The sequence below is a fragment of the Megascapheus bottae genome, chromosome 16 (genome assembly GCF_031878675.1).
Source record: "Megascapheus bottae isolate mThoBot1 chromosome 16, mThoBot2.hap1, whole genome shotgun sequence".
In the NCBI taxonomy this organism is placed as follows: Eukaryota; Metazoa; Chordata; class Mammalia; order Rodentia; family Geomyidae; genus Megascapheus; species Megascapheus bottae.
In genome coordinates this window covers 43,437,913-43,459,300 of record NC_143524.1, presented here as the reverse complement: position 1 = coordinate 43,459,300, position 21,388 = coordinate 43,437,913, and the positions used below count along the sequence as shown (strand labels likewise).

Below are 21,388 nucleotides of genomic sequence, written 5' to 3'. Positions count from 1 at the left end.
GGGGCAGGAAGGGGTTCTGAGGAAAAGGCAATCACTGGGGTTTGATCTACCTTCTGCATAGTGGTGAGCCTGAACCTCAGCTTCAGCACCTTCCCATCTTACTCCACGAATGTTTGTTTTTGTTTTTGTGGGTTGGGGCTTGAACTCTGGGCCTGAGTGCTGTCCCTGGGCCATAGCCCCACTTCCCATTTTCTACTGATTAATCCAAGATAAGAGTCTCTCATTCTTTAGTACCTGGGCTGGCTTTGAACCCAGATCCTCAGATCTCAGCCTCCTGAGTAGCTAGGATTATAGGTGTGAGCCACCGCACCCAGTTTCTGTGTTTTGAGAGCCTGCAGGACAGCTGTTCTAAGGAAGATCCCTGCAGCCAAGGGAAGATCCTTATACAGGGGTGGAATGAGGGGACAGAGCCTGGCATGTCTCTGCTCTGCTAGGGGAGGGGGGGTAGCTGCAGCTGAGAAGAGAGAGCCAGCTGCAGAGAAAGATGCCCTCTCAAAAGTTGAGGGTTTGGGGAAGCCCCAGTCAACATTGGTCTATCCTAGCCTGGTCTCCTGTCACTTATCCAGGAACATGGAGACAGTGGGGTCCTCACTGAGTAGATATCCCATGTAAGATTAGCCCTGTCTTGTGAGTTTTAGCCAATGGGATGGGTTTAAATAAAACCTGACCTTTAATCCTTCCCTGCTCAAGGCCTTCTGATCCCAACTGTCCTCAAGATCAAATCTAATCCTTACTGTGCTGACCCCTGTCTAGGGATGTCCTCTGCTGGCCAGCCAGCCCTCCTCCTTGAGGTTGGACCTTCTAGTGACACACATCTTTCTTCTGAGCCCTCTAATATGCAGTTCCATCTGCCTGATTGTCCTCTCCTATTAGTCTAGATGACCTCTACACGTTCTTTGGACTCCACTCTGGTAGCTTTCCTGACCCCATCCTTTCCTACCTGCTCTTCCTCCTTTGTCAGAGTTCAGTCTCCTGACTCAAGCATAGGTTTACACTGTCAGCGTCCCCAGGGGCTGTCGAGTTGGGCCTAGGTCCTATTGCTTTGCTCATCTTAGCCCTTCCTTCCATAGCTGACCCAGAAAGACCCTTTGGATGACAGGCAGATGTGTGGAATGCTTCTGTGAAAGTGTTTTCTTGCTTGTGTGGAGGGTGGTTTGAGAGCTAGGCAGAAAGCCAGAGGCTGGAGGGGAGGCTGCAGCAAGGCTTAGAAAGGGACAGGTGTTCCCAGGAAGTGGCTTGGGAAGAGAGCAGGGGACAATTGTGGTTGAGAGAGGGAAAAGGGAGGCTGTGAGGACAGTCCTCAGAATAGTTGTAAAAAGACCCAGTGACAATTGTACTTTTTTATTTTTTGTTTTTATTGCCAGTCCTGGGCTTGAGCTCAAGGACTGAGCACTGCCCTTGGACTTTCCCAAGGCTAGAGCTCTACCACTCGAGTCTAAATACCACTTTCCAGCATTTGCCTATGTATGTGGTACCTAGGGTCTTCGTGCATGCTAGGCGAGCACTCTACCACTAGACCAAACTCTCAGCTCCCAATTGTACTGTTTCTTGGAGGTGTTTGAGGGAGGGGCGGAGATGATGAGCTCAGGTTGAGGAACATCCAGAGGATACCTCAAAGTGGAGTTCTTGAGCCAGGGCCGGGAGGGTCATGATGCCACAGGCACAGAGAAAAGGGTTTTAGGCAGAAAAGGAGACAGCTAGGGACAAATTATCAGGGCTCTAGGAAAGAGAGGACAAGCCAGAGGTCAGCTCCCACAGACCTCACAGACCTGGAGTCAAGGGCTTACTGACCTGTCGTGTGGGGACCAGCGCCACCTTGTGGCTTCCAGAACACCAATCTGTCAGACGCTAACAAGCGAGGTGGGCTTTTGGTTGAGGGTCTTCCCTGCTTCCAACAAGCCCCAGGATTCCTCAATTTAGTCAGCAGGATAGCTTCTGTGGCCTTCTGCCACCCTTGGTCCCTGTTCATGCCTGGAGTGATTTTAAGTATACAGGACTGCTCATACCTAGAGACCAGCACTTGAGGTTCTGGGGGTGAGAAGGTTAGAAGGTGAGAGGCATTAGTGCCTTGTATCCATTCTGAACTTGTCAAAAGAGCTAGGAGGAAACACTTCATCATGCAATGTGACCTTGAATGGGGTCTTTGATTCTCCAGTAGTTGTGGCCTTCAGATCTGGTGTCTTGTAGGTTACTTCCACATCTGACTTGAATTTCTCTTAGGACCCCGGACGCACACACCAGAGCCCTAGCTTCTCTGTTCAGACCACACAGCACCTATAAACACAATTACTTGGAAGCAGGATGAGAAACAAGGAACTTAGGACAATTAATCATCAGGGAGTGACACTGGATTCAAACAAAATCAGGCACTTAATTAAGCAGGAAGAACCAGAGACTTGGAGGAAGGGTGGTACATGTGAAGAGGGAGAGAAATTCTCTCGTCTCATGATCAATTTCCTTTGCCTCAGTTTCTACAATCACACTTCTCCCCCTCCCCGGACACACACACCCATCATCTCCTGCTAGAGGCTCACACCCTACATATCTTTAGACTAGTTCCGTTCAAACATAGCGGTTCATGCTTCCTCTGATGCCCCTGTGTGGGGTGTAGCCTCCTGTTATGTCTCCCCTCTTCCCCTGGCCTGGGTTCTGCCTCTCTCCTGGACTAAGTGGTGGACTGTGTCCTTTTTCAGGGAGGCGGTGACCTCCCGGAAGCGGCTGAGCTTCAATGGGCTGTGCTCCTCGGACCTGCCAGGGAAGCCCTTGTCCAGGCTGGTGGCTCCTCTGGCTCCAGAGACCCAAGGTAAGGACTAGAAGCTGGGCAGGGATGTGGGGGGGGGGAGAGGGGAGCTGTGGTTCTGCTCCCAGCTCATGTCTGTCTTCTACTCGTCCTCATCCCTGTCTCCTTTCTCTGGCTCTGTGTTTCCAGCAATCAGTCCCTCCATCTAATCCTCTCTCTGATGCTACTAACCTACCTGAGCCTCAATTTCCTGACTGTAAAATGGGTATTTACCTTGAGGGGGCATTTTGAGGGTTCTCACCTTGAGGGAGCATGTGAAGGGTTTCGGCACTTACTAGGGCTCAGTGACCCATGGCTGTGGTTCCCACGTGCTTGTGCCTGCTGCAAGATGGGACTGGAGTTGTTGTCATGCTCTGTCACTATCTCTATTTCCTTTTCTCTTCTTCACCATGCCCCCTGTCCGCCATGTCTCTGTCTCGTGTCTCAGTCTCTCTAGGTTTCTGTCCTCTGTCTCGATGTGGAAAGTGCACAAGACTGGGAGTCAGGAGACCTGACTTGCTGTGTGATCTTGGGCAAGTCACTTCCCCTTTCTGAATCTACAGCATAGGGGTGCTCAGCCTTCCCTGCCTCCCTTCCTCTCAGGGTTGCTGGGAGGACCAGAAGAGTGTTGTGAGGCAAGGGGGTTTCCTTCTATGCGGGGGTCATTGCTGTGGTTGTTTTTGTTGCTGGCTCAGGACCCCTCTGTCTCTCACTGGGCCTCTGGGGCTCTCTGTGTCTCTGTCCCAGCCCTTATGTCTGCGTCTTTGTCTTCCTCCCTGAGCCCCTGCTCAGTATTTCTGCCTCACTGCCCTCTTCCCTTCAGTGCTGGTCATACCACTGGTGGACAAGGAGACAGAGGCAGTGGCAGCGGTCATCTTGGTAAGAGTCTGTACAGGTGGCTGGGTTGTGGGGTAAAACTGGAGAGGAGCATGGGAGGGGAGAGAGTGGTGGATGGAGTCTGCCTGGAGAGAGAGGCAGAGGGGGGGTTGGGGGGGGAGAGTGTTTAGCAATCTGGGATGGAGTGGGTGGGGAATGGGGTGTTCAAGAACATGCTAGGCAGCTCCTACAGTTCAGTCCTGGGCCCTGCCCTGAAGTGGGAGAAGAAAACAGCTGGCCCATTCAGCAACCTGACCCAGGCACAGGTCTCATCTGGACTCACTCAGTTCCATAGAGCTGGGAAAAGCCAGACCCTGGCACTTTCTGTCCTTTCCTCTTTGGGATCCCCTCCCTCCACTCCATGGGTTGGGGTACAGTGTTCAAGAAACAAGGAACATGGTGAGATGGGCTGACTGAAAGACATGAGCCCCTAATGGGGAGGCCTTGAGAGAGAGAAATCAGAGATTGGGGTGACTGCAGCTAGAGAGCACAGAAAGGGGCTGTGTGGGAAGACATGGGCCCTAGCTACATTCAAGCTGGACACAGGCCAGGCAGCTAAGGGTCTCCTTGGGAGGGATCAGGGAAGTGGTGGTAGGCTGCAGGGACCAACTGACTCTGTGCTACCTTTGCTGGACTCTGTGGGGCTCATTCCACCATCGGGTGCTATGGTGGGTGGCAGAATCTTGCCAGCTAGAATCTACCACTCTCCATTCATTCTCCCATATAGAGGTGGGGCTCAAAATCCTTGTCCAGGTAAGGAAGGGGTTAGTGCCCCCAGATCACCATTACTGGGGGTCTGCTTCCACTGAGGTGGTGCCATGCTGACAGATAAATTAGCTGGCCAGGGTGCATGGGGGAGTACCCCCGCCCCAGTCCTGAGCTTATTAAAAGGGAATTAAAGGTTTCTGAGGAGCCTGACCTTTCCTGAGCTGCTGGCGAGGGCGGATGGTGGGCGTAGGGGGTAGCCACCAGGGGAGGAAAGGGGGTGCTTGGCTTGATGCACTGACTTCATGTCCCATCTGCCTGCCTGTTGGAGCTTCTCCCACAAGCTGCTCCCCACCTCCAGGTTGTGCTCCTGCAGGGATTGGATCTGTTGTTGGTAGGGCTCTCTGTGGGCTGCTTCCTCCTCTCCATTGCGCCTGCTGCTCTGTCCCAGAGCTGATGGGCCTAAGGAGGGCTAGGGCTGGGTGGCATGCAGAGGGGTGGGGGCAGAAAGAGAGACCTGTGCACCTCCAAAAGAGTATTGAGACAAGGCACAGTGGTTCACATCTGTAATCCTAGCTTCTTAGGAGGCTGAGATCTAAGGATCTCTGCTCCAAGCCAACCAGGCAGCCCAACCAGTCTCCAGAGTCCATGAGACTCTTACCCCTAATTGACCAGCAGAAAGCCAGACACAGAGATGTGGTTCAAATGGTACAGTACCAGTCTTGAGCATGAGGCCCAGAATTTAAGCACTAGCACTTGTATTAAAAAAAAAAAAGTAATCAGATTACTTTAACTCAGTTAGCTGCCCCAAGCTGGGTGCTGGGAGCTTTCATTTTGGAGGACAGCACTGACATTGCCCAAGCCAAATGAAATAAGTGCTGCAGCCAACAGGTGTTTTGATGAGAGACTAGAGCAGCAAGGGGCACCTCACCATGGAGAGAGCATTTATGTGGGGCTTTGAGGCATAGGTAGGAGGCTGACAGGCAGAGAAAAGGGAAAGGGCATTCTAGGCAGAGGGGACAGCAAAGACAATGGGAGATGATGTTTGGGGTTGGGAAGAGTATGGTTCTGAGTAGAGCACAAGTATGGGGTGTACATTATTGAGAAAGCTGCTATCTGTGGGACTTGGACTCCCTCCTTGGCAGTGCAGGCCTCTTGAAGGCTGGGTGTTTGGGTTATTTACCAACTACTCTCTCCAAGCCTGTCCCTCCCCACTCAGGTAGAAATACACTTTTCCAGATGGCCCTCGGGGCAGAGTGGGCAGAGGGGAGAGGGCGAGATGTTTTGGGAGGGATGAGTCACTAGGTCCTTCTTCAACAAGCTCTGGTCCCCTTGTTTGGTCCCCTTGTTTGGTATCCATCCATCTATCCATCCAGCCATCCAGCCAGCCAGCCAGCCAGCCATCCAATCATCGACGAACTCTTTCTGGATTACCAGGGACCCAGGCAAGATGTTTTGGGAGGGATGAGTCACTAGGTCCTTCTTCAACAAGCTCTGGTCCCCTTGTTTGGACTCCTTGTTTGGTATCCATCCAGCCATCCAGCCATCCAATCATCGACGAACTCTTTCTGGATTACCAGCTAGGTGCTAAGTAAGCACTGCGTGCTAGGTTCTGGAACACAGAAGGGCCCAAGACAGACCAACAGGCTCGGCTTTAGATGGTATAGTTTGGAAGACATGAAACAAGCGAACACAAGGATAGAAATACAATGATGGTAGAAGCTAGCAGGGAAACCAGGGAGCATTACAAGGAATATTAGGGCCTGAAGAACTAGTGGGTGGTGGGATCTCAGAAGGACGTGCCATCCAGGTGCAGGGCCACGTGGTGAGTTCTGGGCCTTGGCAGCTCAGCTCAAGGGACCTTGAGTGCAGATTCATTGCGGGAAAAGTCTCTGGTTCTGTTCTTCCATTCTGGAATAATAAGTCCCATTTGAGGAGAGGGTGGCCCTTGGTCTCTGGCATTTGATGTTGATTGGTGTTAGCTCCTCCTCTCAACTGTGCTTGCCAGCTCCATGCATGGGGATGGGTGTTTATTCCATTACCATGTCAGATTTGGTGAGAGTGAGGACTGGTGACTGGACTAGGCCTCTTGTTCTCTCTAAGCCCCAATGCTCTCTATAAAGTGCCCAGAAACCAACCCTCTTTACAAGAAAGTGTGGCCACGTGTGTCCTGGAGGCTGTGTGTGTGTGTGTGTGTGTGTGTGTGTGTGTGTGTAGGACTGCAAGTATGTCATAGTCCTTGAGTATAAGAACTCAAGTTTCTTAATTAGTAATGTGAACGTGCACACGTGGATGGTATGACACTGTGAGTGTGGGTATGTGGCAATGACTACAGTGTGTGTGTGTGTGTGTGTGTGTGTATGAGTGAGCATGTGTGAGCATGTGGCAGTTCCTGATGTTTCTCATGAGAGTATGTGTGTGTGTGTGTTGTTTATATGCTGGGTGAGTGAACCTTCTGGAAAGTCACCATGCTCCCTTCCTTTCTCTCCACATTGGTTTTTAGTTTGTACCAGGTTTCCCTATAGCTCTAGAGGGTTCTTAGCCTTCCTATTTCCTGAGAGCTGGGCCCATGCCCTCCTTCATGAACCAAAAGTCAACACTTGCCAACACATTTTGGTAAACCATGTGCAAATGAACTCTGGCCCCCATTTCCTTCAACCCCTTATCCAATGGGCGTCTCCAAGGGAACCGCCTCTACAGCTGAAGCTTCCGCAGTATTCCTGGACTCTTCCAGACCTGTCTGTAGGCTTGCTTCTGTGATTCGCCTTCCACATAGACTATGACCCTCCAATGCTGAATCTTCCATTGCTCCCCAGTTCCCTTAGGCTGAAACTTCCAGGCCATTCCCTCAGTGGCATTGATGACTGGCACAGGGAACTGGGAGAGGGACAGAATGATGCAGGTGGCAGAGAAGATGATTCTGGAGAGGAAAAGTAGGGGAGGGAGCAGGTGAGGCTCTCATGTCACTCTCCACTATGTGACTTGGGACAAGTCACGAGCAGGAGTAGGTGGGGCTGTCCTAACTCTGTTGCTCCCTCCTATGTGACTTTGGGTAAGTGCCTTGGCTTTGGCTTATCTGCAGGGTGGAGACCTGCATCCCACAGTGGCGAGAATCACAAGTGAGTTAGAGAACTCCACCTCCCTATCCACCCTACACAGGCAGAGCCTGGGCTCCTTCCTTTATCCAGACTTAGAGGCAACTCAAACCCGACACGAAAACATGAAGCTAGGACCCTGAGGTGAATGCTACTCATTCTATAATCAGAATCTGAAGAGCCCCATTGTGGTTCAGACCCTGGAAGGGAGTCTACACCTTGACTGAGCTGATAGGGAATGGGGACAGAAAGCGCCAGCCTGGATCTGCTGTCCATGGCATTCTGCAGCAGGGGGTTTTCCTGGTGCTATCTGTGTGTTCAGAAGGATGGGTTGATCACGGAGCTGCACCAAATGGAGCATGTCTGTTGCTGGGGCCTGGTAGGTGTTGGACACAGGGAAGACACTGCAGAAGAATAGGCCAATAGGCCACAGCTGGCACCCTTCTCTCTCCCTGCAGGTGCACTGTGGCCAGCTGAGTGACAGTGATGAGTGGAACCTGCAGATGGTGGAGAAGCACGTGAGTGGGGTGGGATGAGCTAGGACGGGTGGTGTGCTGGACAGGCTGGGATTTCAGTTTCAGCTCCATTACATTTGAGCTTTGGAACCCTGAGGAAGTCTCAGAGCCTACTCCACATCTGAAAGTGGAATAATAATTGGGTGCTAGTGGCTCATGCCTGTAATCCTAGTTACTGAGAGCTAAGGGCTGAAGGATTCACAATCAGCCGGGGCAGGAAAGTCCCTGAGACTCTTATGTCCAATTAATCACCCAAAAGCTAAAAGTGAAGGTGCAGCTCAAGAGGTAGAATGCCCACCTGAGTTTAAGCCTCAGTACTGGCATTAAAAAAATAAATAAAAATGGTGATAGTAGTAGGAGTTAAATGCTTTGTGCACACTTAGGAAGGACTACCCGGGCTGGGTGGTAGAATGCTTATCTAGCATGCATGAAACCCTGAATTCGATTCTTCAGTACCACATAAATAGAAAACACCAGAAGTGGCACTGTGGCTCACGTGATAGATTGCTAGCCTTGAGGAAAAGAAGCTCAGGGATGGTGCCCTGGCCCTGAGTTCAAGCCCCAGGACTGGCAACAAAATAAAACAAAACAAAACAGGAAAGACTACCTAATGATATTGATGCTTTATTCTGTCTGAGATATTAAGATTATAATTTTAACAAGGACCGAGGAACTCTCATGTATGTTAGAGACAGAAACATCTCTCCCTGCCCAGCTTCTGAGTGTGAGAGGTGGATACAGACAATATACTTGTCTGTGGACTGAGGGACATGGGACTGAGGGCGGTGGGTGCTCTGTGGATGCAGGAATGTGGGGGTTGAGTTGTTTGGGACAGAGCGACAGGCCCTGTGGGCAGAGGGTACAGCGGGAGTCCTGCAGGCACACTGACCCTTTGGTCGACCCCAGACCCTGGTGGCCCTAAGGAGGGTACGGGCCCTGAAGCATCGACAGCCCAGTGAGACCCTTGGAGAGATCCAGAATTCCCTGGTGGAGGTGTCACAAGAGCAGAAGGACAAGGTGGAATACACGGACCAAGATAGAAAGATCCTGCAACTGTGTGGTGAGCGTCCCCACCGCCTCCCAGCCAAGGCAGATTATGGGGGCGGAGCAAGGTAGACCTGGAAGGGGCGGGGCCTCTGCTGTGGGCGTGGCTTGGGAGATGGGGCTCTCCTGGGGGAGGAGCCAGGAGAGAACTTGGGAGGAGCGTCAGTGCTCTAGGTAGTAAGGCATAGCGGGAGGTGAGCTTTGGGAAAAGTCAGGGTGTGGTGGGAAGGGCACCTTGAGGTGCTCATACTGCCCTCACTGACCAGTGCCCCACCCTTGCAGGGGAACTCTACGACCTGGACGCCACTTCTCTGCAGCTTAAAGTCCTCCAATATGTGAGTCTCTGAGCCCCATCCTCTACTCCTGGCCTGTCTCCCAGCAGGGACCAACTTCCCCTAGAACCTTAGATCTCAGTTCAGATTCAGAAGTAAGGCTCCCTTTCTGCCTCCACAAGCCGGAAGAGTCTCAAAGAGGAAACAGGGTGGGTGTGACCAGAGATCAACTATCAGCCCCTTGTTCTGTCTGTCCTCTCTCAGCTGCAACAGGAGACCCAGGCATCCCGCTGCTGCCTCCTGCTAGTATCAGAGGACAACCTGCAGCTTTCCTGCAAGGTAAGGGTCCAGGTCCACTGGGCACAGGGTGTGGGTCGGACAAGGAGCCAGTGTCTGTCTTTCTAGTAACTGGTCGCTACCTCTCTGTCTCAGGTCATCGGAGATAAAGTGCTAGGAGAAGAGATCAGCTTTCCTGTGAGTCTTATTATGCATTCTTAGGATTTGCTGGAAGGGATGGGGTCCTCTAGCTTATCTTGGAATCAGGTGGGATTTATCTGAACCTTGAGATTTACTTAGACATGCTATAAAGAAATCACAATGTGGCTCCATTAGGAGATATATCTACAGAAAGGCTTACTTGGACCTGGCTTGCTTCTGTAGGAGTGTTTCCAGATAAGAATCTGTTGCAATCAATGAGAAGCTTTGGAGCTTGCTTATAGCTCTCCTATTTCGGGAAGACCCTAGAGTCTTCTGCACATGATTCTGCCAGCCTCTTCTCTCCCAATTCTCTGCTCAATATTGACTTCATCTACTACTTGAACTGCCTGAATGATTTGTAGAAAACTTCCAACCTTGGAGGATGAGATCCTTTGAATAGGTTGTGAGCCTTTTGATATGGGGACAGCTGGGCCCTGATTCTGTCTCTCCTCACTCCTCAGTTGACCATGGGACGCCTGGGCCAGGTGGTTGAAGACAAAAAGTCCATCCAGCTGAAGGACCTCACCTCTGTAAGCCATGGCCTGGCTGGACAGGGAAAGAGGGAGAGGGGAGGCCTCCTGTTCGCCTCCAGTCAGAACTGTGTCCACAGAGAAGACTCAGGGAATGTGTACACCTCGTAGAGGAGCACTGGGGAAGAAGCACACTCCCAACTCCTCCCTGCCCTGATGCACCCCTCCCCACTTTGCAGGAGGACATTCGACAGTTACAGAGCATGTTGGGATGTGAGCTCCAGGCCATGCTTTGTGTCCCTGTTATCAGCCGTGCCACTGACCAGGTGGTGGCGTTGGCCTGCGCCTTCAACAAACTGGGAGGAGACTTGTGAGTTTTGTGGGATGACATAGGTCAGGAGGTGGAGCTGAGGGGTGGGGCTGGGTTCTGCTGGGGTACCAGTGTGGGAAGGGGGGGATTCTCCCAGGAACAGTGGGCTGAACAGTTTGTCAGTGCAAGACTGTGGAGTTAGGAGGGCCTACTAGGCCAGTGCAGCAGCTGCTGGATCCATTACTCATTTTGTTCCTTCAGAGCCATCTGAGTTCCCCTTCTCTGCCACTGTCTCCCCTTTAGGATGGAAGGACAGTGGGAAGAGTCAGAAGACACCCAGCTCTGGCTTGGGCAAATTCCAAGTCTGAGAAAGGAAACCCAGTCCTGGTCTCCCCTAATCAGAGCAAGACACAGCTCTAGCTTTAAGAAATAACCTATGGGTGCAGTTAGGTACCCTTGCAGTCCCAACTTCTGGGGAGCCTTTGATGAGAGGACTCCAAGGAGTTCTAGGCTAGCCTGGGAACTATAGTGAAACTGTTTCAAAAACAAAACAGGGACAAATCAATAGCCTGAAGAAACCCCTTTTGGTCTGAGAAAGAGTAACGTCCTTTTATCAGGGAGCTCCTAGTCTGAGGGAGGGAGGGAGGTGAGTAGCAGAAAGGTCCTAGCGTGGAGGAGAGTTATGATTGGCTGGTGAATAGCCCTATGGCTTCCTGGCAGTGTGGAAGTGGAGGGAAAAGGGAGAGACACATGTCTTCCTTGCCGTCTTGGGTGACGTCCAGCCCCTCCTTCAGGTTCACAGACCTCGACGAGCATGTGATCCAGCACTGCTTCCACTATACAGGCACAGTGCTCACCAGCACCCTAGCCTTCCAGAAGGAGCAGAAGCTCAAGTGTGAGTGCCAGGTATGTAGTCTGCCTTGGGCCACTTCCAGGAACCAGCTCACCTAGCTTTCAGCCCCAGACCCAGATAAGCCACTCGGAAAAGAGATGCTTATGTCTTTTTGGGAAAATGGCAGCTAGATAACCTAGTAACTTGGAACAGGAGGGAAGGTCAGTAGTTCCCTAGGCCCTGAGCAGGGGGCTGCTGACACTGTATGTGATCGCCCTCTTCTGCTCAATATGGGTACTGCAGAAATATCTGGGTAGCAAGTGCAGGGTAATGAACATTCTATCTGCTAGACACAGATGTTTCCTACATAACTTTGCCGGGTTATTTCACTGCTCCTCTGTAAACAAATGTCACTTCCATGCTGTTTCAGGAGCCCTAGTAGAGGAATGAGAAGATTCTCGGACCACTGGAGGCTGAGGGTTGGTTAGGGTGGTCCCTAACTAGAATTCTATATGATCTCCATTTCCCTCTCTTAGGCCCTTCTCCAAGTGGCAAAGAACCTCTTCACTCACCTGGGTGAGTTCACTACCCTTCCTGCCAGCTATTTGGGGAAAACAGGAAGCAGGGCTCTCTGCTTGGCGCTCCGGTCTCACCACTTGCCTGATGGGCATCATCTTTCCCCCAGATGATGTCTCTGTCCTGCTCCAGGAGATCATCACAGAGGCCAGAAACCTCAGCAATGCGGAAATGTAAGCGAATCCACCCAGAGATGGGGCATCATCACCTCCTTCCTCCCCTTCTCCCTCTCCTCACTGCCTTTTTGACGGGCGGCCACTCACAGCAGGGTCAGGGCCAGATCAGTTTGCCACCCATCCTCAGCTCCTAACAGTGCCTGGCACATAGTAGGAACTCAAAAACGAATAACAAAACACACACGCGGATGTCAGCCAACCCTGAAAAGAGTGTCTTCCCTTGGAGCCATTTCTTCAAGGCTTTGGAAATCTGGCCATCACCCTAAGTAAAAAGATCTGGGGACAGTTGGAAAAGGGTTTCAGGACCTTGGAACCAACTCCTTCTCTGCACAGCTGCTCCGTATTCCTGCTGGATCAGAATGAATTGGTGGCGAAGGTGTTCGACGGAGGAGTGGTGGACGATGAGGTATGGGAGTGGCCCTTGGGGATTGCTGGGGAGCTTACCCGATGTACCATGCTCGCCTCTATCTGCAGCCTAATCAGTAACTTCATCCTTTCCACCCCATCCTCATCCCTCAGACCTATGAGATCCGCATCCCAGCCGACCAGGGCATCGCGGGCCACGTGGCAACCACGGGCCAGATCCTGAACATCCCTGACGCATATGCCCACCCGCTTTTCTATCGCGGCGTAGACGACAGCACTGGGTTCCGCACGCGCAACATCCTCTGCTTCCCCATCAAGAACGAGAACCAGGGTGTGGGCTCGAGGCTGCCAGGGGCGGGGCCAGGAGGGACCCTACTGAGAGAGGCGGGGCCAAGGGGGCGTGGCAACCGTGGGGGCGGGGCCAGGAGGGACCGGACTGAGAGGCGGGGCCAAGGGGCGTGGCAACCATGGGGGCGGGGCCACGGAGACGGCCGGATCCTCGAGGGGCGGGGCCAGGAGGGACCGACTGAGAGGCGGGGCCGAGGGGCGTGGCAGCCACGGGGGAGGGGCCAGGGGCCGGGCAAGGCGGGCTGGAAGGTGAGCTGGGTTTCACCGCTGTCCCGAGGGTCCTGGAGCTGAAAGGATTAGGAATTCTCAGGTATAAAATGTTGGAGGGCCGGCCCTGCCAGACCCCTCCGTTCCTAGCTTCGCTCTCTTCCCCAGAGGTAATCGGTGTGGCCGAGCTAGTGAACAAGATCAATGGCCCGTGGTTCAGCAAGTTCGACGAGGACCTGGCCACTGCCTTCTCCATCTACTGCGGCATCAGCATCGCCCACGTAAGGGGGCGGGGCGGGGCCAGCGCGGGACCCAGGTCTCCTAGCTCTGCCCAGATGGGTGGTGTGGGCCGGGTGCTGTGCAATCCTCAGTACACGCTGATCGCCTCCGGGTTCAGTATCCATCTGATAATAGAGGATACTACTTGCCCTATCCAAATCCGTTTCTAAGGACCATTAGAAAACAAAACTCTAGTCGACAGAAATCTCTCTCCCCTTTCTCTGGAAGCAACCTCAATTCAACCCTTTGTCAACTTCTTTTTTGGGGGGGTGGGGGAGGCAAACGTTAGGTTTCACGGTGCAAGCCTATTGGTGGCTCTGGCCTAGAAAGCCAACTGACGTTCCTGATGTGAATCCTTTGCTGCTCTTTCCCTGCCCTGGGGCCATCACTGAAGTCTTAGGATCTAATGCTTCAAATGTTAAGAGGATGGGGGAAACAAGCAAGAAAACCCTACAAACTTAGGGTGGGGTATGGCCTGAACTCTGAGTTGTAGATCAAAGGGTTCAGGCCCAAATGGGAGAGGAAGGGATGTTCTTTCTGAAACATTCACACAAGAAAAGGGTATCTTGATTTCACAGCTGCCTTGTTTGAGACCCCCCACACTCCTTTTCCCTCTCTCCCTCCTCAGTCTCTCCTATACAAAAAAGTGAATGAGGCCCAGTATCGCAGCCACCTGGCCAATGAGATGATGATGTACCACATGAAGGTAAGGTTTATAAAGTATCTGTTCTCCTCCAGGCTGCAGGGCCACCTGCTCCTCTCCATTTCTTCTCCGCCTTTCAGAGTCCTTAGCAGCCTAGGCCCAGGCCAAGATTTCTGACCTCTGAAGCAAAGGCAGACCTGGAGCAATGCCTGCCTCCTGCTCTGCTTTGTTTTTCTCCTTTTGTTTGTCCCTTTACTTCTGTTATCCTCTACCTCCATTTATTTTGAGACACAGTCTTTATGTAGCTGGCCTAAAACTCACTGTATAGCCCATGTTAATCTTGAACCTGTGATTTTACAAGTCTTCCAAAATGCTGGGATTTCAGGCATGGGCCACCATGTGCAGCTCCTGTTCCTTTCTTATAGACCTCTCCTTCGAGCTGGTTCTCAGTTCAGCTAGGCTGGAAGTAGCCCGTAGAAGTCTCTCAAGAACAGACGTAGTTCAGGTCAAGTTCAACATCTAGGAACTAAGCTAGATGGTTGGATATTATTGAAGGCTAGGAAAGCCACTTCTTCCCTGGTCACCCCATCTCCTGCCCAGGAGGAGGGTGATCGTCCATAAAGTGGAGGCCAAACTGTAGTGCTTTTTGAATGGGGGAGGGTCTCCCATCCACCATGGGAATTTGTGGATGAGAACCCTAGACAGGGAGGAAGCCATCTAATGTCCTGGCTTCAATGTTTAGGTCTCTGATGATGAATACACCAAACTTCTTCATGATGGGATCCAGCCTGTGGCTGCGATTGACTCCAACTTTGCCTGTTTCACCTACACTCCTCGCTCTCTGCCTGAGGATGACACATCCATGGTGAGGGGCTAGGGAGAGGACACAAGTGAACCAGAGATTTAAGTTAGATGCACTATGAACTTCCTGTTAAGGCAGTCATCCCGGAAGGCTATGAAGGCTTCCTGAGAGATGTCTGTATGTGGCTGGGCTGGATGATCAACTAAAAGCTGTTCTGGAACCCGGAACATGATGTCCCCTAGTTTTCCCCTAACCTTTTGTGGTTCCAAGCATTCTTAGATCCTTCCAATTTCTGAAAGTTCACAGATCTGAAAAGGTTTGGTTCAACTGTTTTATGGCCTTCTAGTTTATACTGAAAGTCCTAGAACTCCCAAGATTTTGAGTATGGAGGTTTGAGAAAGAGTAGTGGCAGGAGTCCCATCTTGAAGCTGCCAATTGCTGTGGTCCCTCCTTCTGTCCTCTCCAGGCCATCCTGAGCATGCTGCAGGACATGAATTTCATCAATAACTACAAAATTGACTGCCCAACACTGGCCCGGTGTGTGAAAGAACCCTTCTATTTCTCCTGCTGTCGTCTACCTTTCCATCCATTGCTTTCCCACAGCATTCTGGGGAGGGAGTCATTCTAAGGATGACTCAGGGAGGTGGGGAGGATCAGTGAAAGAGAGGCAACCTGCAGGCACTGGGATCCTATTCAATAGACAAATGCAAGACATGAGTCAAGGTAGAGCCTGGACAGCTTCCTGAAGGAAAGCCAGTGACTCCCCTTTCTTTCCCCAGGTTCTGCTTGATGGTGAAGAAGGGCTACCGGGATCCACCCTACCATAACTGGATGCACGCCTTTTCTGTCTCCCACTTCTGCTACCTGCTCTATAAGAACCTGGAGCTCACCAACTACCTCGAGTGAGTAACAACAGCTCAGGGCCCTCTCAGAGACAGAAAAGCATTGTCTGTGTGACACCATTGGGCCGGTCCTCTCAGCCCAGGGGATAGAGTTACACAGCCGCACAGTCACTGAATATGACTGAGACCAAGGAGACCAGACACTCTATCTGCCTGTCTGGGCATCTCATCAGCTGTCTCTCCTCTGGGGGCCCAGGGAGGCAACTGTGGGTGACGTCTTTCTCTTTTCTGTGTTTCCACCAGGGACATCGAGATCTTTGCCTTGTTTATTTCCTGCATGTGTCACGACTTGGATCACAGAGGCACAAACAACTCCTTCCAGGTGGCCTCGGTGAGAGGCCCGCCCCTCTCCGCATGTCTGAGAGTCTCATCTCTCACAGCCTGAGGAGTGGTGGTGTGTGTGTGGTGGGGGGAGGAGGGTAGACCCAAGAGAAGCTGGGGTGCAAGGAGCAGGGCCAGAACCCCACCAACAATGGGCTTTTAGATCTAGATGTGGGGAATGATGGACGTTTTCCTGGACTTTTCCAGAAATCTGTGCTGGCTGCACTCTACAGCTCCGAGGGCTCCGTCATGGAGGTATTGCTATCTCCACACACTAAACTCACCCCCATTCTACAAGTTAGAATAGCACCCTACCCCATATCCCAGTTCTCCAGAAAGACAGGACAGACATCAAGAGGTGCAGTGTGAGTGGAGTCTGCCCAAGCCATCTTCACAAAGAGAAGACCGGGACCACCCATGCAGTCCTCTTCCCCTGCCCCCACTCAAGCCTGGCTGGTCTCCACTCCCATTGTCTCCTGGAGCTGGGAGCTGGAGGCACCAATGGAGAGAGAGCTGGGATAGGAGAGGGGTCTTCCAAGGGGATGGATGGGGTTGTCCAATAGGAGGCCAAGATGCCCCTCCCTGGCCTGCCCCAAGACTCTCAACCTTAGATTGTAGGGGTTCCATCCCTCCAACCTACAGGGGGCTCCTAAGGACAGAAAGTTTGAGACATCCCTGAGTATCCTGTACATGGCACTGAGTGGTCTTGGCCTAGAGCGGAAGCCACATTTCCAAAGTCACCTTGCTGCTGGCTGCCTCTCTTGAGAACCCCTCCAGAAGCCACCCCTGCTTGCACACACTCCCCCAGCCCCCAGGGATTTGCTTGCTGTTTCCTGGGAGGCCTAATGCAGTCTGGGTTTTGGCCTCTGCCCCTGGGAGGTGCCTGTTCCTCCTCCAAGTGACAGCCCCTCACTGCTAGGAGACAGGGCCTTGCCCTTGCTTCATTACCGCCATTCCTGTTGGCAAACCAATGTTTTCTGCATGAATTAGTGTCTAGGATCATTTCAAAATTCTCTCTAGCCTGCAAAAGCCCTGGGAGCTTACTTTATCAGATCCTTCCAGGTGACAGCTGAGGGGTCGGGAGCATCATAGAGCTGGCCCAGGACACGCCCCAAGTCACAGAGCTCAGAAAACCAGAGCCCCTGCTTCTCCTTTTTGCCTGCTCTTGGGAGCCAGGGCCCTGCTAGGCCTTACTGTCTCCTTTGGGGTCAGTGGCAAGCAGAGCCTCTTCCCCAGTAAAGGCCCCCCTCCTCCTGTCCCTTCAGAGGCACCACTTTGCTCAGGCCATCGCCATCCTCAACACCCACGGCTGCAACATCTTTGATCACTTCTCCCGGAAGGTGATGAGCTGGGAGCAGGGGTGAAGAGTGGCTGATACAGGAACAGAAGCAGCCTGGAGGTGGAGGGGTGGGGCGGCATCTGGGTGGGGCATGTCCACCAGGAGGCCACGACAGCCCTCCCCTGGCTCACCGCAGGACTATCAGCGCATGCTGGACCTGATGCGAGACATCATCCTGGCTACAGACCTGGCGCACCACCTCCGCATCTTCAAAGACCTCCAGAAGATGGCTGAAGGTGCTTGCTGTCAGCCCTGGTGGGAAATGGGCGGTCAGGCTGGGGAGCTGCCTGGAGACCTTCCCTAGGGATTCGGACCCATCCCCTTTCTTCGGCCCCTTGGCTCCTATCGGGAGTGCCTAGTTTCCTGAGCCACTCTGGTGCCAGCCTTAGGCGACTTGTCCTCAGAGGGGACACAGAGGCCAGACCCTGCTCCTTAATCTTATTCTTTTACAGTGGGCTATGACCGAACCAACAAACAACACCACCGGCTCCTCCTCTGCCTCCTCATGACCTCTTGTGACCTCTCTGACCAAACCAAGGGCTGGAAGACCACCCGGAAGATCGCCGTGAGTGCTTCCCTCCTCAGGAAGGCACAGGCTACACTCCCTGCCCAGCCTTGGGGCTCCCCTGTACCCTAAACACTCTGTGGGCTAAGCTTGACCATTTTTGGAGGGGTGGGGAGGGCTGATGAAAACTCACAGTGGGGCATAAGCTTAACAGGACCAAATCAGCCACTGGTGGAAGGTGGGCTGGAAACCAGCAACTCCACCCCATTGTCAGGTCCTCGGTGGAGCTAAGTCACTGGGCCCTAGTTTGCTGGCCAGGGAAGGGGCCTGGATGGATGGACTCCATCCATTGGAAGTAATGAGTGTTTCCTTCCAGGAGCTGATCTACAAAGAGTTCTTCTCCCAGGGAGACTTGGTATGTATGGCATGACCTCAGGATGCGCAGGTTGAGGTTGGGCCCCTGCTTTGCACCTGGGAGGGCTTCAGTTAACCTGACCTGCATGGAAGCTGAGGGAGGAATAAGAGAGCAGGCCTGATGACCTGGTACCCATAGGAGAAGGCCATGGGCAACAGGCCGATGGAGATGATGGACCGGGAGAAGGCCTACATCCCTGAGCTGCAGATCAGCTTCATGGAGCACATCGCAATGCCCATCTACAAGTGAGTGAGCCGTAGGCCCAGCTGGGGGCCTCGCACAGAGAGGGTGGGGCAGGGAGGCACCAGCTGTGGACTCTTACTGACTGAGTTTGGCCTGGCCCAGGTCCAACTGATCCACAGCTTGTCCTGCCATGTTGCTAAGTAGGTCCTTCACGTCATCCTTGGTCCCCAGTAGAGACCATCAAGCTTCCTGTGCCAGCCCTGTGGCTTCCCTGGGCCAGTCCTACCTGTAGTGCAGCCCTGGGACACTGCGTCTTAGCTTTTTCACTCGAAGACTAGCACTCCACCACTTGAGCCACAGCCTCACTTCCCATTTTCTGGTGATTAATTAGAGATGTGAGTCTCACAGACTTACTTGCCCAGGCTGGCCCTGAACCTCCATCCTCAGATCTCAGCCTCCCGAGTAGCTAGGATTATAGGTGTGAGCCACCAGCACCCCAGCCGTGCACTGATGGTTGACTTCTGACCCTGGCTCCTGTGTATCCCCAGGCTGTTACAAGACCTGTTCCCCAAGGCCGCAGAGCTCTATGAGCGTGTGGCCTCCAACCGTGAGCACTGGACCAAGGTGTCCCACAAGTTCACCATCCGGGGACTTCCAAGCAACAACTCCCTGGACTTCCTGGATGAGGAGTACGAGGTGCCTGATTTGGGTGGCACGAGGGCCCCGGTCAATGGCTGCTGCAGCCTCAATACTGAGTGATGCCCTCCCCAGGACCCTCCCTGCCCAGCTCTCCTTCACAGACCTTCACCAGTCTGGCCTGAGGCACTGGGAACCAGAGCCATGGGTCCTGGCTATTAGACCAGGACTTCCTGTGTGAGCTGGGCACTGAGCGTTGCTCTTCCTGGGCCTCAGCTTTCTTGTTTATAGAATGGAAGCAAAACTTCTAGCCTAGAGGGACTTTGCCATTGAACAGAGAGCACAGTGGTGACCCACGGACAGGGGTCCCTGTGCTGTACCTCTGACTACACCCTGACACTTTCTCCCCAAGTCACTCTTTGAGCAGTCCTAGTGGTTCCTTCTGTGCCCTGTTCCTAACACCACCAGATCTGTGGCTGTTGCTCCTGCAGACCACTACCCTTTGGGGGTCTCTAGAATTCCTCGTGGGAGGAGAAGGGGGACACCTGTATGAACATAGGGTGGAGAACAGTCTCCAGCTCTGCTGGAGGACTAGAAACAGCCACACAGAGAAGGCAGCCCTGAGGACCCCTCTGTGGAATGGTGGCATTGGGACCTGGGAGTTCTCAAGGAGAAAGCCACCAGCCTGGCAGCTCAGTGCTCCCGGGAGAGGGAAGGCACTGGGAGACAGGCCCATGTGTTCCAGCTGTGTCTGCTAGCTGTGTGAGCTGGGGCAGCTTCCCACGCTCTCTGGGCAAAACAGGAGAGAGACAGACCATTGGTTCTCTAAGCCTTGCCTGAATTTCACGTTCTTATGGCACCGTGGAGTCCCAGCAGAGGCAGTGGAACATCTCTGCCAGCCTAGGGCAAAGAATGCCCAACCTGGAATCCCTCAGTGTCCCCCTCCCTGAGTGTACCCCTTTGGCCCTGGCCCCTCTCCCATTTCTGCCAACCAAGAAAGGCCTGGCCTCACCCTGGCCAGGCTTCTCTCCTCTTCAAGGCCATATCCATCTGTGCCCCTGGGCTTGGGAGACCCCTCCGAGAGCCAGGCCTTTTGGGTGAGCCAGCTGCTGGCTTTTCTCTTCTGTTTCGTTCTGTGTGTGTTGTGGGCGGGGGAGGGGCCACCTGCCTTACCTACTCGGAGTTGCCTTTAGAGAGATGCGTTTTTCTAGGACTCTGTGCACCTGTTGTATGTGGTCCCGTGGGCTGACTGCTTTGTACATGAGAATAAATCTATTTCTTTCTACCAACCCTTCCTCAGGAGACTGTCTGTGGACTTTGTGCATAGGGTGGAGGGGAAGCAGAAGTGGGGAAAGCAAATACTTTAGGGAGCTCCCCACTCCTGGGCTTAGTTCCTCTTCTGGAAGGTGGCACAGAACTGTTGGGGAAACTCCCTGAGCCAGATGATGAGAGATGAGGGGTGGGTGGAAGGTGAGAAAGCTCAGGCCTGGAGCAATGAGGAGGAGGATTGGTGGCTTATTCTGCAAAGGGAGACCCAAGAGGTTGAAACGTTCAGGGCGGGCTTCCTGGAGGAGATGGCCTAGGTTTCCTTCTAGGGCTTCTTTTCCCCCTTATGTGTTAGCCTGCCTGGGTGATGAGTGCCCCTATGACACTCATAGGTTCCAATCTTGGTCCTTACCCAGGCCTACTGTGTGCTCCTTGAGGTTTTCTCTGCCTTCTCATAGCACAAGACCAGGCTTGATCCCAGGCAGAGATAAGGATCATTTTTTCCCAGTCCTGGGGCTTGAACTCAGGACCTGGGCACTGTCTCAGCTTCTTTTGCTCAAGGCTAGCACCCTACCACTTGAGCCATGCCACCTGTTTTTTTTCTGTTTATGTGGTACTGAGGAATTGAACCCAGGACTTCATGCATGTTAGGCAAACACTCTACCACTAAGCCACATTCCCAACCCAGTAGGGGGTCATTTTGTGGCCCAACACTAACAGGAAATGGCTGTTCTGATGGTGCCATATTGGTGCTAGGATCTATGGCTGCTGACAATCTACCTTTCTGTGCATGTCCCCAACTGCATGCTCACGTGTCCCTCCTCCGTATTTGAACAAAGGGGAACACCACCCCAATACAAACACTAGGGCCTGTGCTGCCTCAACTCTGAGTCTGCTGTCTGTCCCCAGCCAGCCTAGCACTCCCTTGAGTCCTGGAGGCACGCACATCTTGCTGGAGGAGAGGAATCCAGACTCAGACACTGGCTGTGATGAGCTCCTAGATGCCAGGCCCCAGGGCTCCAGGCAGAATCATAACTGAGAGAGAAAAT

The 21,388-nt window shown here is 52.9% G+C and overlaps 1 protein-coding gene across 2 annotated transcripts in view; it reads left to right on the top strand.

Annotated features, from left to right (window-relative positions):
• Positions 1-20,362, top strand: part of Pde2a (phosphodiesterase 2A) — an 86,872-nt gene extending 66,510 nt beyond the window's left edge. For both annotated transcript variants that reach the window (XM_090348373.1, XM_090348374.1), the window contains 27 exons: positions 2,694-2,803; positions 3,603-3,658; positions 7,914-7,973; positions 8,877-9,030; positions 9,297-9,349; positions 9,551-9,625; positions 9,719-9,760; positions 10,225-10,293; positions 10,473-10,603; positions 11,338-11,449; positions 11,912-11,951; positions 12,061-12,124; positions 12,461-12,533; positions 12,647-12,824; positions 13,217-13,329; positions 13,956-14,033; positions 14,713-14,835; positions 15,239-15,309; positions 15,552-15,674; positions 15,918-16,005; positions 16,203-16,250; positions 17,261-17,335; positions 17,471-17,570; positions 17,787-17,899; positions 18,216-18,254; positions 18,393-18,499; positions 18,986-20,362. In XM_090348373.1, the coding sequence (XP_090204499.1) occupies positions 2,694-2,803; positions 3,603-3,658; positions 7,914-7,973; positions 8,877-9,030; positions 9,297-9,349; positions 9,551-9,625; positions 9,719-9,760; positions 10,225-10,293; positions 10,473-10,603; positions 11,338-11,449; positions 11,912-11,951; positions 12,061-12,124; positions 12,461-12,533; positions 12,647-12,824; positions 13,217-13,329; positions 13,956-14,033; positions 14,713-14,835; positions 15,239-15,309; positions 15,552-15,674; positions 15,918-16,005; positions 16,203-16,250; positions 17,261-17,335; positions 17,471-17,570; positions 17,787-17,899; positions 18,216-18,254; positions 18,393-18,499; positions 18,986-19,196 (2,506 nt within the window). In that variant the 3' untranslated portion in view covers positions 19,197-20,362. The remainder of the gene's footprint in view (positions 1-2,693; positions 2,804-3,602; positions 3,659-7,913; positions 7,974-8,876; positions 9,031-9,296; positions 9,350-9,550; positions 9,626-9,718; positions 9,761-10,224; positions 10,294-10,472; positions 10,604-11,337; positions 11,450-11,911; positions 11,952-12,060; positions 12,125-12,460; positions 12,534-12,646; positions 12,825-13,216; positions 13,330-13,955; positions 14,034-14,712; positions 14,836-15,238; positions 15,310-15,551; positions 15,675-15,917; positions 16,006-16,202; positions 16,251-17,260; positions 17,336-17,470; positions 17,571-17,786; positions 17,900-18,215; positions 18,255-18,392; positions 18,500-18,985) is intronic.
• The last annotated feature ends 1,026 nt before the right edge of the window (positions 20,363-21,388 follow it).